Below are 16,845 nucleotides of genomic sequence, written 5' to 3' on the forward strand. Positions count from 1 at the left end.
CCTGAACTGTTCAGACTTGTTTATCCGAGTTTTCCATTTTTTGCCTTTGCTGTAAAACGACTTGTGTACAATGCAGGGATCACAACAGACAATCTATCACAGCTTCAGGAGCTCAGGGCCTCAAACTGCTGTTTAAAAACCCTCCGCGCCTCATTGAGGGAATCTCATAATTACCCTCAAAGGATGGAGCAAAGATTCGAGGAGCCAGTGGCTTAAAATCCAGGGAGGAGTCGGAGAAACAGACGGGACGAGGAGGAAATCGGGTGGAAGGGTAAAGTGGAGGAGGAGGAAGGAGAGAAAGAAATCCAGCAGAGATCAAAAGGAAAAGAGGCCGGGCGTCTGCAGGTGCACAGCATAAACCTTCACCTCTTTCCTCACATGATCTCTCCATTACATAAGATTCACAGAGAGAGGGAACGGTGAACAGACAAGGAAGGGAGCTGGGGTCAGAGTCAGGAAGGAAAGGAGGCGGAACGGAGAGAGAGAGACAAAGTCAGACCTGCTAATAATAACCATGAATCTCCTTCAACTGGAGGTGGAGATGTACATCTGTGTGTCATCTGAAATGTGGGTTTCCACGATCGTTTCCAAACCAGCAAAGTTAATACAGACGAGAGGGAAACGTGATGGAAACGGAGAATGACAGAGAGAGAGATAAGTGTTCACACGAGAAAGTCGCCTGAAGATAAATGCTCAAGAAAAAAAGTGGATGAAGATTAGACCTAATCATTTTAACAGCGGGTGCACGACACCTCTTGGTTTGAAGTCCGAGTTCTCCTGAAGTCTGTGCTGCTCTGACTAAGTGGCGAGACTAAGAGCTAAACACTCCATTCGCCACCAGGAGACTTTGTTATTAATGACTTAAATTTGTGCAGATGATGGATTAGGAAAGATTTGCCCTCAGGGTTTGGGAATACTGCTGAAGCTTTATATGGCCATTAATGAAGTGGCTTTGCATGGCTTAAATCAGCCGGCTGCTCCTGCCGCGGATGATGCGGTTTCTGTCTCATGCTCAGAAATCCATCTTCCAAATCGCTTGTGCTGTGAGCGGTGCTTCCCGTAGACGCCGAGTTAAGGTTAACCACTGGGGACGAGCAATAATAGAGCGCAGACGGCTGAAATGCTGTGGATTCCAGTCTGCAGAAACGGGCAAGGCCACCATAGAAATGGGAGTTTGACTGTTTGCCACAGCAGTAAAGCCTCGGACTGCAAAGAGAAGCATTTAAGTGTAAAACCCATCTCTGCTACAGCTGAGACGGTTAAGCTTCTCTAATCTGAGACCAGCGGACGCCTACACCTCGCCAGACAGAGACCTGTCGCGTCCCGGAGAACTCGGAGGCACCTCGGAGGCAGCCAAGGCTGTGATTAAGACAACCCCAGCTTGGCATGAGTGTGTCTGCTCGAGTGCGAGTGTGCACGCATTCATGAGTCAGTTATTACACTCAGATATGAGGGTAAAGTCCCATTACACTCAGGAGGCCTTCCGGGTCACACAGCTGTTTTAAAGATGCCAGAATTGTGTCACTGTGGCAGTTTGCCAACAACATTTAATAAAAACACCTCTCTCAAAGAGACGTTGGCTAATAATTGAATTACTTCTGGCTCCGATAAGTTAAAAAGCGAGTTCTGTAAAGATGGGAATCTTCACAGGAAAAGATGATCACTGTCGTATGAGCGAGAATCTAAATCCTAAACAATTACTTCGTCATTTTAGAGCCAAGATCTTTATCTGTTAATCTGCAGCGCCTGAGCCAAGGTGGAGACTGAGAGAAAGTGACATACATGCACGTACACGTGCGCTGAAACTCGTCTGAGCACGCTTCCCTTCCAGAAAATGAAAACCCTGTAAAATATTTAGCGGTAATGAGCTCCTGGCTGCCCGACTGCATTGCTGGAGTTCTCAAGCTTTCCTCCGACAGTCAGACTGGAATCTGTTTGAAAGACAAAGGCTGCGCTCGGAAACTAATCACTAGAGAGTGAGTTTGCAGTTGTGTCTGAATGTTTACTGAAGCTGATTATACTCTATAAGTGCACTCACTGTTTCCCTCAATGCATCTTGAAAAGTAGTGTACACCTGATGATCACTAAGAGCAGCAGGAGCGAATGTTAATAGAAGCTGAGCAGAGCATCACAGCCCAAACTGCAGGAAAGGAACTAAAGGAAGTGTATTTCTAAATCTAAAGATAATAATTCAATATGTTTTTACCATTAAGTATTAATACTAAGTGAAAAATAAATATAAAATAATTGAATTAATTTACTGAGAGATTTTCCACCAGCCAACATTGCTGATTACGTCAAAATCCTCCAACAATGATATAGTGCTGTATATATTAGTCCCTATATAGTAAAGTAGGGAATAGTGAGTCAGGGTTGATGTCAGACACAACCATTGTGTGCACAAATATATGTTTGTGTGAATGATAGTCGGTGAGAAATAGAAAAAGAGAAGGAAATGGAGAGAGTGAGATACGTCTCAGCCCGTAGGGGCATTGAGGCAGAACAGATGTAGTTTCTGTTGCACAGCAACACACACACTGTTGTGCGTGTTTATGATACATGTTCTGCAGGAAACAAGGCCGGCCGACTCCCTGCTGAGCGAAGTCAACCAGTGTTCAGTCCAGCAAACTGGCCGGCTCCACTCGAGGCACTCGTGTGCTGATTACCGGCATCAGACCGAGAAGCCGGCCGGCAGAACGAACAAGAAGACCCTTCAACTGGAGCACTTTGGTTAATATCACTGCGAGAGGAAGTACCTGACCTCCTGAGGTGCAATCAGGGGGGATACAGGGGGGCTTGTTTCAGAGAATCTAAACATGAAGGAATATATTCAGTGAGGAAAGAGAAGGAAAAGAGGTCCTAGCATATGCAGTCCCTTTGCAACACTCATAATAAAGCTGTATTCTGATAATCTCAATATCCTGAATCCATTAATTCATGGACACTTTTTTACTGAATTTTAACTTTAAAAAGTTCATAAAAACAATAAATAAGAAGCTGTCATAAAGCGACGGAGGAGCCTGTGGAACTGCAGTGATTTGCCGTGTGGTTGCCGTGGTAGAAGGACTTCAGAGAGAGAAGATGAATATCCGTGTTTAAATTTGGCTCCTGTGTTGTGGTTCAGGCACCAGACTACTTTCATTTTCCTCCAACACGCGTGTGCACACTCACTTTGGTTTCTCCTCGTTGACATGATGCATTAACCTAAACCTTAAATCAACCTAATTCTAAACTGAACCCTGAAACCGAGTCTCAACCCTCAAACGTCTCTTTGTAACGTCCTGGAAACTGTGATTTACAACTTAAATGTGTCCACACGACCATGTGATGACATGTACAGACAGACACACACACAGATGAGACCAACAACAAAATGTTGGTGACTTCAGCTGTTGGACTGAGCCATGTGATCACTAATGGACACACACAGACACACACATGCACTCACACACACAGACACACACACACGTGTCACAACAGCCCAGAATAGGACCGTGGCTCCAAATGCAGGAAGCTTGGACGAGTGACTCATTCCTCGTGTTCTTTGCCAAATCGAATTTCATCTCCTCTTCTCGAACCCCTTCACTCTCCCTCCTTCCCATAACTTGACTTTCCTTTCAGCATCTTTCCACACAGACAACCAGGCTCCACCGTTGATTACAAACTACCAGGACAAAACTGCTCGAGAGGCTCGGTTCAGTGATGCGACTGACGTTGATGAAAAGGGAAAAATATCAAAATACGTTTGAGGTCATAAAACTTTAGGAGCAGTTTAACCACATGAGTTGTTTTTTTTATGGCCAGGGGGCTTGGGAGCAAATATGAGCCAGGAATATGAATATTTGATTAACACCTGAATCCAAAGAATCACAACACTATGAGCAGTCAAGTCTGAAAAACCTTTTGCTTCCAGCCCCCCTGGGGAAAATGTCCCAAAAAGGTCAGAATGAGCCCATGATGAGCAGGAGAGTCTCGGGAAAGTATTGATGACATTTCTAACATTCCGTTGATGCAAGAGTGGAAGAATACAAACATCTCAGGATGGAGAAGTGGAGCCAAACATGTGCAAGACAAAGACGTCAGAGTCGAGTGGCGACAAAGGCCAACACGGAAATCATCCAACAACTTACAGGGATGGATCCTCTTTGGCTTTTGGACTAGATCTATTCAAGGATTATTGATTAATAGACAGAAATTGGCAAAAAAATATCACTCCTTGCAGAAATAACTGAGTGTTAGTTCTTTGGTGACTCGTGTGTTCTGCTATAATTAAGATAACAGTCATTTAAAGTGCTGTTAATCACTGATACATTACTCATGGTCGCCAATCAGACGACTGGCGACTTGCTCACTAACAGTAAGTGTTGTTTAATAGACTTAGAGACTCAAACTGGAGAATAGTGAGACCAGTTCACCCTCAACCATGTAACCTTGTAACCATGGCTCCTGGTTCAATCCCAGTGAGAGTAGATCCACACTGGAGGAGGGTGGTAGAGGACGTCAACCCGCCCAGCGAGGGACTTTCTCCATGTGTGATGTCTGGGTGTGTTAGTCAGCCTTTAGTCATTGGCAGAGCCACCGCAGTCCTAATTCTTCAGTCTATTGCATTAAAGCTGGATCTTCCCGTCTCCAGACTGAGTGGCTCGCTCGCTGCGTAAAAACATTAAAGACGCAGGCATGACGGCGTCACCGCAGGGAGACGGAACCCAAACGAGCACGCTGCAGAGAATTAAAAGAGTGTGTCTGTGTGTGTGTGTTAATGCAAGACAGACGTCACCCATTTTCATGGCATGTGGGGGGTCCAGACCCCCTAATACAGAGAGCATGCTGGGAGTGGGCGACATGAGCGAGTGTGTGACGGACTAACTGACTTTCACGTTTCAGGGAAACAGAGACGGACTCATTCATCACCGCCGCTGGTCTGAGGCTTTCAAACCGCCAGCAGGGACGCACAGATACTTAGAGACGGATCTTTGAACTTAATAAATCCAACGTGTAGAGTGATACTGCTGCTTAACGTGTGACGAGTCAGCATTCCTAGACATTTACATCATTTATGTCAATTATCTCATTTATTAAGTCATTTAAAAAGTGTATAAACCTTTTAGATTGCCAAGATTTGTCTAGAAATCATCTTTAAGTTGTGATGTCACCTGAGTCCGGGACCTACGGGTCATAAACACAAAGGGACAGACAAGCAGACACAGCAAGCTGGACTTTATGACGGACTAATGGTGCTGACCTGATCAAATGGAGCCGTCCTTATCGCTAATGTAATTTATGACTTACCTTTGAAGCCGCTAACAAGACAAGCCCCGAACCCTACGCTGGCTCAAATAGTCTGCAGCTGCTTTGATGCCAGAACTGCACAGAACTGTTGTCAAGTGATTTGAACAGAGGCCCAGATTGATTTCTAATCATTTGACAATATAATAGTAATAACGTAGACGTACATAAGTGCAAAGGCGTGTTTTCAGATCAGTTGTACAAAGGGCTGTCAGGTTATTGGTCTTTTTCAGATAACAGTGTAGTAGGGCTGCAACTGATGATTCATACCGTTTACTGATTAATGTGTCAATTATTTTCTTGAGTAATACAATTCTTTGGTCTTTAAATTAGTAAAATATAAGCCTGCAACTTTTTATTCAGTCAAATATTGGACATTTTTTGTTTATCTAACGATTCGTTGATTTATCCTGAGGTTAACTCGCCACTAAATAACGTGTAAAGATAAGTGTAACTATTGTTTGATTGTGGGTGTGAGAGACGGCGAAGGTATGTGTGTAAAGAAAGGAACGAGAGGGTGTGAATGTGTGTGGTTTGGAGACGGTGGAAAGAATAAAGTTGTATGCCGTTAGCTTTTAGTTTAACAAACTTCCTATATTCCAGTTTTAAAACGCTGTGACTCACGGAGTCGCATCAATCACAGACACAACACACAGATTGCTGCGAAGTCCCAGGGCAAGAAGTGACAGTCATTAGAGAGAGAGAGAGAAAGAGAGAGAGAGAACCACAGGGTTCCCAACAGACTGACGACTGAAGCAAACAACAGAAGAGACGCTCCGCTGAATCCCTCCGTCTCTCGCTCAATCTGTCCCCTCCACAGACAAGATAGTGGAAACAGAAAAACAAAAACTCCTACAGACTTATTTAAACTACACCAGAGCTCACGGGAAACTTACAAGCAAGCAGCAGATCATTGTTTAAAACCTTTAAGATGCTGTTTTACAATAATGTCTTTAATCCAGAGGCCAGAACGCTGCTTTAACAAGATTAAACAAGATTAAGTCACCACAGCAGGTGAATTGTTGAGGGAAATCTCAAACTTTTGGGCTATTTATAGTTAAAACATTACATAACACATGGTAAGCAGAATATTGTTCTCTCTCTGAATACATCCGTAGTTTATGATGTTACCAGCTGTTGATTCCAGACCACACAAAGCAGGGTGCTGCTGCCTCTTCACATCGGGACAGTGTGTGCTCAGGGTCTGTGGTGATTAGAAATCAATTGGAGTTCTGGAGCAAACTGTCCCTTCTATATTTAAGAAATGTGTCTTTCCGACGGCGTTAAAACCGACACCAGATGGGTCTTAGCTGTGGATTAAATCACCGTGGACACGAAGACGAGCGCTCCAATGAAGGATCTTTCCTCTCGGCCTGCACACTGCTGCCACACTGGTGCTGGAGATGCATTTACTTATTTGCCCGGGGATCTGGTTACTGTGGAAATCATATGAATGTAAATAAATAAGTAAGGATAAGCAAATGTCCACAAATGTAGTGTAGCGTGAACAAGACGTTTTCCTGTGTGCCTGTAGGAACTCATGGTCACTGCTACTGCCACAAACATCTGGTGCTGGTACCTTCGGACGGCCACCTGAATCAGTGTCAGCACCAATAAAACTCAAGGTTTTACAGCCGTGAGCCAGTGAGCAGCTCACAGAACAGACACTGAGCTGCTTGTCCTGAGCGTCTACCTGGATTAACAAGCCATATATTCAGTTTGGCTTCAGTGGTGCTCGACTTTGCCTTTTCACGGTCGTTCAGGTGGCAGCACGCCGAACAGTGAGGTCTGTAGAAATTAGTATTTCTTAAACTACCTCGGATCAGATTTATGTGATATTGAATTCATCGTGTGGGAGCGGGACATGTCACGTTTTCAATCAAGCAGCATTGGGTAGAAATGCAGGTGTAAAGCCAACAAGTGTACGAGCAGGAGAAGTCTGGGTTGGATCAACCGCGTCCAAACGACCACAGAACCCAACTCTCTGGAGCTCGCCGGGGTTTCTCCCTCCGTGACTCTTGAGGTGGCCGTGTTGGTAGAGAATGTGCCTGATGTATTTTGCATCATTCTACAAATGGTTTCTAAATGAAGACTTTCCACTGGGGCTGCCATGCTCTGCCAATGAATGCCACACTTAATTTAAGAAGTCCTAGATGTTGCCACCTACTGCAGGTCTGTGTAACTACCAGAACACAACCTGGCAGGCGACCCCTAACCACTCCTTTCAGCTAAATCCGACTTTCTAAAAACATATGGCATTCGGTGGATATTTCTGCTCTGACAGCACGTGGGTTGCAGCTACTTTCGGCCGTGTGGGACGAGACCACACCTAGTCTGTCCCTTAATTCCTTTCGCAGTGCACACAAGTCAGACCCACATGTCGGCAGAGCCCTCCCTCCATCCATCCTTCTCGCCAACAATGACGCCAAACCAACCAGGTTGCCCCTCCTTCTCCACGAGCCACAGGTGATAGACATAACACGACGCTCCACACCGCTTTCAGATTGAGTGACTCCAGTCACAACAGCCGTAGACAAAGCACAGATCTACCTCTTCACCTTCTGTACGATCTCAGCCTTGGTTTGATTCAAGAGTCAACGCTGTGTCTGCAGCTTTGGTTGAACAAAGGTTTTAGACGCTTTATAGGTGGTGCTCACACGTGCTTCTGTTTTTTTTGACTAAAGATGCCTGGGCTGTTCTCTAACCTTTCAAGTTTATGCAAGAGAGATTAATTTGTGCATGAGCGAGTAGCGCTGCAGCCGGAAAGCCCAGATTCCTGTCAGGTGTTTCACAGATATCAGTTCCAATGCAGAAGTCTTCCTTATCTGCTCGGTGAAGCAGGCTGTTGGTTCCACTCGACCGACTCCGGCCTTTCATGCTCCCCGCTGGAGGTCGGCTGTCGAGGAGCCAACGCAGATTCACCCGGTCATAAATACTTGGATGCTTAGCGAGCGAGCAGACCCACGATGTTGTTGAGACTGATGAGCACATTCCTTGCACTAGAAAGCGGTACTGCACTGTGTCTTTCTACGTTCTGAGAGATAACACAGAGATACTAGTGGTGGTGTGACCTTCTTCTTTGATTAGTACATTTGCATTAGTCCTGTGAATAACTGTGAGAACATAGACGACGTGGCACCATTGATAAAATATGTATTTAAAACATCAAAGTCTGGTTTCGATGTGAGAATTCCAATCAAAGAGCTGAAGCCTCTTTTTGAACTCAACACGATACAGATGTTCAACAACCACGCAAACACACATTGATCATATCAGTGGAAATTGTGTTGTAGGCTCCCATTCAACTGGTTGGTTAATTAATTCTCATTGGTGACACAATCAGTGGTGATTGAAGCTTTTAGAGAGGAGCGCTCCATTCGTAGACTCCCAGGATTAATCTGTGATGTTTAGGCGACGGCGGAGTCAGACTTTTCCACTTTCCTGCTGAACTAATGACTTTTTAAGGACGTGATGATAGGGACCTTTCCCCGAGGATAAACTCAGTCAGAAAATAGCTTTGATAAAGCCAAACAACAATAACTAAGACTGAAAGTGTAGTAACTGACAAAAGACGTCTTAGATTCAGCTCTTAAAAAACGTTGACTGCAAACTATCACAACTCAACAGCCTGAACAAACAAACAACTCTTTTATATTCTATTATTGTTGTCGTGTCAAACACGCCCACCGAGATGCAAAAGGAATTCAAATAAAAAAATGTAACCACCTCACACACATTCCCAAATTAGATCAGTGACACCCACAATAAAATGATTAAGGCACCGTCAAGTAAATCTGTTCCAATAACTTTTTGTTTGATATAATTACGCCACAAATACCAAAATGGATTCCTTTAGATTTAACAAAGAAATCCATATATATGAATAGAACTGTAGACACAGGTGTGGATCAGCCTTCAGCTCCCTGATGGAGTGGGGGGGGGCTTCCTGTGCGTGGGGCCCTGCTGTTTGTTTGGCCAGCATGTCCTGACTCGTGTGTTGTCTCTTCTCCGAGCCGAGCACGGGTCACCGGAGCCACCGTCCACACACACTTCCAGGAAAAGAGGTTTGCCGTAACACATCCAGAGATGATCATCATCACCGGTGACCCGTGCTGCCACTTTGACGACACACCAGAGAGATGCTGACGTCACTGGGCCGTGGTTTTTCCAGGGGTCTACTTGTTCAGACTCAGCAGAGTAGGGATCTGGGAATGTGATCAGGTCAACTCTTAACTTTAGGTTAATCTGATCAGTCGTGGTGAGCACACACGTCGAAGGGAAACCAGGGGAAAGGTGCGTCCTGGGCTGGATTAGAAAAGTGAAACTGAGACTTAAACTTAAGAGAAATAAAAGATAATGACTAACGGCTTTTTCACAATTAAAAAAACTCAATTAGAGCTCCTGGAAACAGTCGTTAATCCCGTTTCTCTTTCATCTTAAGTGACATAAACATTTCCCAAATCCACTTGGAAGCACACGACACTACAACATCTCCAATAAATCCACTGGGAGACAGGGTGTCCTAAAAAAGAAAAACCACATCTCCGCACATCAGTCGCCAGCACCTCTTCTCAAACTTTCCCCGAGACAACACAACTTGGCCTCGACTTGTTGTGTAATTGCGTCGTCTCTGCTGCTGGAGCCAGCGGCTTAATGCAGTATAGTGGTGAGACAGTAACACAACAGAGCCCAGCCCAAAAAGAAACTGACGTCTTTTTTTGTGTTTTGTTTTCTGGAAACCGAGGCCCGGGCTCATTAGCGTTGGTCTAACCAGTGTTATTAGAGCCGCTTGAATCTGCATAGAGACGTCTGGCGGCTCTTCCTGTGAGTCAACCATCCAAAAAACCAAATGGTCTTCCTCAAGGGCAATTGGGTCTCGCTGGTAAAAGTCAAACACACACTTTGTTGTGACCACATCAGGTAGAGCAGCACAGTCACAGACATATGGGCACAGACACACACACTTACACTCACAAACATTAAAATACAGTCACAGTCGTAAACAGCAGCCCAGTGCTCACCAGACTTAACACCAGCTAATTGCTCATGTATGGCCCCTTTCACTCCACACACACATGCTTACACACAGTCACACACACAGACACACACACACACACTGGTTAGCATGCTGGGTCGCTGGCCCGGCCTGTCTGTAGCTGTGACGTCTTACATGTGGCGCGTTGTTGATACAAGGAGTAACACAAGTGGAAAATTGGAGCTGGTGGGGCCAGACGGCCGACTTCCTGATAGGAAGAGAGTGGAGGTTGACCCATATATATATTTATGTGCACCCGTGTGTGTGTGTGTGTTTAAAAGCAAGGCAACAGGCGTGATGCACACAAAAGGCCTGTGTGGCTCCGAGGGAAACGTAGCATGGATACAGATTATTGTTATTGAATGCCAACATAGCTCTGCTGACAAAAAACAACAACATTCTTTTCAGCTGAAACGACCTTCATCATATTAATGTCAAGGTAAAAACCCAACACTGGCTTTCATTTCTGCAACTTCTTTAAACTCAGGCTGAACCAAACCACAGAGATAAAGTAGAAAATAACTTATAAATAGACAAAAGGATCTATTCTCCGCTGTGTGGCGCATGGTTATAAAAGGGCCTTCTACTTTTATCGCTGCATATCCTTGTTAATCCGATTCCTCCGGAGAAGTTTTATTCTTGACCTACATTGAGGATGTATAATTGCCAGTTAAGTGTTTTCTGCATGATGAGCCGTGTGGTGGAGATCAATCAAAAGGGAAGTTTCATGTATTTTGAGGCCGTGGCAGTTGAATCTGTTCATTTCCTCCTGGAGTCTCGTGCTCCACAAGTTGCTTTTGTTCTAGCCCGATTGTTTCGTGATATAAAACAAAGTTTATCTCAGGCAGCACAGAGATTTGAAGCCATATTTGTAATTATGACGTTGTGCTGTGGCGTGGCATTCCCCTTTTTTTAAAACATCCATTATGGGAACTGGATCCCTGCCTGCCCCGGATTACCACACAGCCTTCCTCACTGAACTGGGGTTAAAAAGCACCTAAACGGTAAAATGGAGGGGAAATCATACCCTGAGCATGGAAAATCATAATAATCTTCAACCAGAGCAATTACACCTTCAGATAAAAAATGTGCGGAATTTTGAAATGGCATGGCCTTGAGGTTTTCTGAGTGGGGATCTGTTAAGATTCCAGAAGCAGGTTTTAGTTAAGCTTCAAACTACAGGTAAAACAATCCGATGGATCTGAGTGTCCCGGGGGTCAAGGGGTCAAACTGGTTTACTTACAACAAAATGCCTTTAGGAAGGAAGAGGTGTAAGGAAATGAGATTAAATGTGTGTTTCCCAGTAGCAGCTTCAAACTGGGAGTGTTACACCATCACTGAACCAGTGGAAGTGATCAAGTGCAAAGGTCCCAATCCAATCAGGCACTTTCCAGCTGTCCGTGATGAATGGAGACGTGTGTGGGCTCACACCTCCACCTCAACACAATCACAAAATGCCAATATGCCACAACCTTAACCACACACACACACACACACAGCTGATTATTCTCTTATCAGCTTCACAGGATTCAAACCCACTTTTCTTTGAAAGACTTCCCTGTAAGATAAAGTCAATAAAAGCCCTTAAAGCTCATTGTTTGTGGTTCTGATTCTTACTGGGACCAGTGCTGGTGTTTTAATATCAAACTGGGAGTCGTATTTAAACTGGTTTGTGTTATTTTGACCCGGAACCCGGGGCTCCAGGAACCGGGGTCACGGCTCGTCGTTTCGGCCCGGACCCCGGACTCCTCCACACGGATCCAGGAAACTCAAGCTCCGGAGCTCGATGGGGAAACACACGCTGGGAAAGTTTTTAAAAATAAAATAAAGTTGGAAGAACTCGTTTTAAAAGTTAGTTCTGGTTCCCCGGCGGGTGGAGGGAACAGCGGGGGGCTCGGTGGAACAGCCTCCCCAGGGGGGGGGGGGCTCGGATCCACTCGGGCGCCATAACTTTGTCACACTTTCCCTGGAGCTCCTCGTTAGCATGCTAGCCCGTTAGCATCGGAAGCTACACGCGCTGTTCTGTTGTGTGTGTACCCCCCCCTCCTCCCCTCCCCGAGGAACACAACAAAGTAAACAAAAAAGAAGAGCAACGTGTGTGTTTAAAGTAAATGTGTGTAACCGTGAAACTCACCCGAGTCTCCCTGGGTCTTCATCTTCTTCTTCGTGGCCGTCACTTTCTCCCCCCCCTCCCCGGCGGACTGGTAACTTTGCACGGTGGTTAGCCTGTGGAGCTAGCTAGCCGTTAGCACAGTTAGCCGTGACACCCCACTCCCTCCCCCGGTGCTGTTCTCACAGGAGGCTCGTTGGGGGGAACAGCCGGCCCGGAACTCGGTGGCTGGTGAAGTTGTGGTTAAAAAAAAAAAAAAAATCTGGTAAAAGCTCCGTTAAGCTCCGAGCGTGCGTGTCCGGTCGTGCACGTTGTCCCGGGAAAAACTTTGTGTGGTTGTTTTTTTTTTTTTTCGGGATGCGAGTAGAAAGTTGCCCCGGGTGTCCCGGAGGGGCGGAGGGACGGGGACGATCCGCAGGTCGGAGTCTGTCCGGAGTCGAGCCGGAGCCACGGAATGTGTGAACGTTCACAGCCCGAGCGGAGTGGCCGTGTCGCAGGTTCGATTCCTCCTCCACATCTTCATCATCCTCATCGTCCTCCTCGGTCCACAAACGTGGAGCTGCTGAAAAGGAACTAAAGTACCGATGCCAGCTCTGCCTCTCTCTCTCTCTCTCCCTCTCTTTCTCTCTCTCTCTCACTTTCTTCTGTTTCCACTCGCTCGCTCGCTTCGTGTCCCCCCCCCTCTCTCTCTCTCCGCCCGGGTGTCGTGTTTCTCTCCTCCTGCCACACGGGGCCGCCCACGCGGACCCACGGAGGGAGGGAGCGAGAGAGGAACTCAACGCCCACTTGTTGCCAAAGATCGTCTATTGATTCTGGAGAACTTTTTACTTTACATTCCACTACAACAGAGGAGCTGCTGGTGCATTTTTTTGGGGATTTGGAAATAAAAACCCATGGAGTGAAAAACGTGTATAAAACGTGGGCTGGATGTATTATTAATCAGAAACACAATAATTCAAAAACACAAGCATAAACAAATGAGACAAAGCATTGTTTGCTCAGGATAAGGTTTATTTTAACGAGGCAGGGCCGTAACCACTGTCCCGAGGGGCCACAAGCCCATTAATATATATTTATTGATATTTATCTGGGGACCTTATCCTCCATAGAGAGTCACCATATCAAAATCTGGTTTGTGAACTTCTTATTTCTTCTTAATTCTAAATTCTTCTTAAATCCCAATTCCCAAGTTCCCATACAGCAGGACAACAAATGCCCCCCCAGCAGATGATGCTCCCACTAATGTTCGATTCACACCCAGGTAACGTTTGGCCCCTTATACTCCCAATAATCAATATTGGAACGGCAGGTATTGGCAGATATTGGGGCGCCACACGGCAGAGAATAGATCCTATTGTCCTAATATTTTTTATTAAAAGTTAGTCGGAGTATAGATGTGACGACATATGAGGTACTTCTTCATATTCCACCATAGAAACAGTAACATCTACACATTGCAGAGGCAGAGGCTGGTTTTATGACAGGTTCCTCATTCACATAAAGAAACTTATTTTAATCAATATCAGAACCAACTGAAATCAGTTATTGACTCTGGTTTTTGGTTTATTTATAGGCCTGTAGTTTATCATCTGATTAATTTATGCTTGTGTCACACAGTAGGCCACTACTTTGATGGCTGTGGCTCAGGAGGTAGAGAGGGTCGTCCACTTTATAGTCACGGTTCAATCCCAGTCTCCCCCAGTCTTGTGTGAGAGAGAAAGTGCTGAACATAGATGCAATGTGTGAGTCTGTGTGTGACTTGTAAAATTTTCTTAATGATCTTATCAAGACTAACTGATTAAGTTGACTGACTATATTAATTTGTATCCTATTTTAAACTATTAAAGAGTGTCTTTTTCTTGTTTAATTTGTTTATTTTTTATAGATTATTTGTTTTTTCGTGCCTCATCCTGCTCGTGTAGACGATCTTGGACGTCGCTTTGTCGCCCCGCTCTCTGCCGGTTGGCGCGTCACTGCGTTGCCATGGAGACCCGTTACTGCCGCCGGTGATGCGCGTGTTTACCTGAAGCTGCAACCGCGACCCGACGCACACACACACACACACACACACACACACACACACACACACACACACACACACACACACACTAATGAAGGACCCTCTTACATCAGAGAAAAGGAGCAGTAATACTCCAGAGAACTGGATAGGAGTTAAGAGGAGGAAGAGGAGGAAAAGGAGGAGAAGAGGAAGAGGAGGATGATGAGGAAGAGGAGGAAGAGGAGGAGAAAAGTGTGTGATGGTGGGTGGGAAGACCCCTTTTCTTTTTCCACTGACCCATCCCTCCATCCCTCCATCCTCCCTTCCTCCTGAGTCCTCTGCTCATTTACTTTGAGTGGCAGCGAGTGGGAAGTGAAGGCCACACACACACACGCACACACACACACACGCACACACGCACACACGCACACACGCACACACACACACACGCACACACACACACACGCACACACGCACACACGCATACACGCACACACGCACACACGCACACACACATACACACACACACACAAACAGAGGCACAATAACATCAACAAACAGAATACATCTCTTCAGTGGAAACAGTTTTACCTCCAGTCTCTCCTCTTCCTCCTCCTCCTCCTCCTCCTCCTCCTCCTCCTCCTCCTCCTCCTCCTCCTCCTCCTCCTCCTCCTCCTCCTCCTCCTCCTCCTCCTCCTCCTCCTCCTCCTCCTCCTCCTCCTCTTCTCTTCTTCCTCCTCTGCCACTTTATCTGTAGTGGTGGAACGAACCCAGTAAAGTCCTTCATCACGACCTGAAGTACTTTTTAATTCTTTGTTATGTCACGATAACGGAGGTCGTTCTCGTAGTTTTACTTCCCTCCTACTCCTCTTCCACTCCTCTGCTCTGCCCTTCATCCTCCTCACCTCCTGCTTTCTTCCTCTTCGCCCACTCTTCACCTCCTTCACGCCTCCTCCTCTTCACTCCCTCTCCTCTTTGACGTTCTCTTATTCCTCACCCACCCATCGTCCTCCTGCGTCTTTTACCTGATGCTTCATTACACCTGTAACACAAAACCTCTTCATCGTGTTTCCTGCAAATCCAATTCTCACGGTTGTTCTCTGGATTTAAGGTTCATCTCCCTGGTTGTTAACATAGACTCATAATGTCTCATTTCATATTAAACCTTCTCATGTTTTTATTTTGCTCTTGGACACGGCTAAGCTAGTTGTTTCCCCCTGTTTACAGTCTTTGTGCTAAGCTAAACGCCAAATTGTCCCTTTAATCGTTTGGTCGACAAAACGTCAGAAAACCCTGAAAAAACGACCACAAAATATAGAATAGATTTATTTTTCATTACAGAAATAAAACCCTGTTCTTTTCCTACAATGATAAATCAAGAAGTGGTGAATCAGGCCTGTGGGTTAATTGTTTCAGCTCCAGTTGACATTTATTCGTGGGGCCGGACCTTCTGCTCCACCTGAGGACAAGTCAGGACAAGTCGGGACGAAACCTGGACAGACCTCAGTGAGGACGGACCTGTCTCTTCGCTGGACTCCAGAGCCTGACGACCTGTTATCGTCAGAAAGAACGAGACGTTAATGAGATGCTTCAGATCCACTCTCACAGTCGTCACACGTGTAAAATCATAATCTCTCAATCGCTCAGACTCACATTCAAACACTGAGATCCATTCAAAGCTGCATTTCAACACTGTTGATTGTGGCTCAAATTGTAATTATCATTGGATACGTCTTGTTAGAAATATTTGTCTAACAAAGTGTCCTAATCACCTATAATATGCAGTTGAGCATTGTTCTTATTATTAATGTGACAAAAATTAATATTAAAATACTGTTATTTTGCATAAAGTGTGTAAATTCGAATTAACCACAACTTTTAAGTGTCTTTCTTTGGCTTTAGTTTCTGTAAAAGGAGCTGATGTCACATCTGATAATCACATTTTATGTTATACTCTTTAAACAGCTTCAGTCTGATTATCATAATCCTGATAAGGTCACAGTTCTTCAAAAAGGAAAAGAGAGTGAATCTATCAAATGTCACATGCAAACAGGTTGTTTGAAAGTTTCCTCTCTCACTTAAACTATATGTCGTAAAGAGCCCAGTGTTCAAATGTGTTTCTGCACCAAAGTCAGTTAATAACTTTCCAAATGATTTCTAATTCTGGACTCACAACTCGCAGCGGAGCAGCATCAGCACTTGGACTGAAAAGCTGCGGTGGAAACAACAGTTGGCCGATGAAGGAGGAGGAGGAAGAGGAGGAGGAGGTGGAGGAGGAGGAGTGAGGCAGGGTGAGTGTCTGCTGAGGTGACGGCCTGGTCGGGGGAGGCAGACGCCGCCTGCATGTGAAAGCATCAGCCCACAAAGACCCAGCAGGCCGCGCCGACGGCTGCATACGTGTGAATCAGCCGGTGA

The 16,845-nt window shown here is 45.5% G+C and overlaps 1 protein-coding gene across 1 annotated transcript in view; it reads right to left on the reverse strand.

Annotated features, from left to right (window-relative positions):
• Positions 1 to 13,117, reverse strand: part of erf (Ets2 repressor factor) — a 30,493-nt gene extending 17,376 nt beyond the window's left edge. The window contains exon 1 of the mRNA XM_061092300.1: positions 12,456 to 13,117. Within this exon, the coding sequence (XP_060948283.1) occupies positions 12,456 to 12,477 (22 nt within the window). The 5' untranslated portion in view covers positions 12,478 to 13,117. The remainder of the gene's footprint in view (positions 1 to 12,455) is intronic.
• Positions 13,118 to 16,845: the final 3,728 nt, after the last annotated feature.

This window comes from Limanda limanda, chromosome 19 (assembly GCF_963576545.1).
Source record: "Limanda limanda chromosome 19, fLimLim1.1, whole genome shotgun sequence".
In the NCBI taxonomy this organism is placed as follows: domain Eukaryota; kingdom Metazoa; phylum Chordata; class Actinopteri; order Pleuronectiformes; family Pleuronectidae; genus Limanda; species Limanda limanda.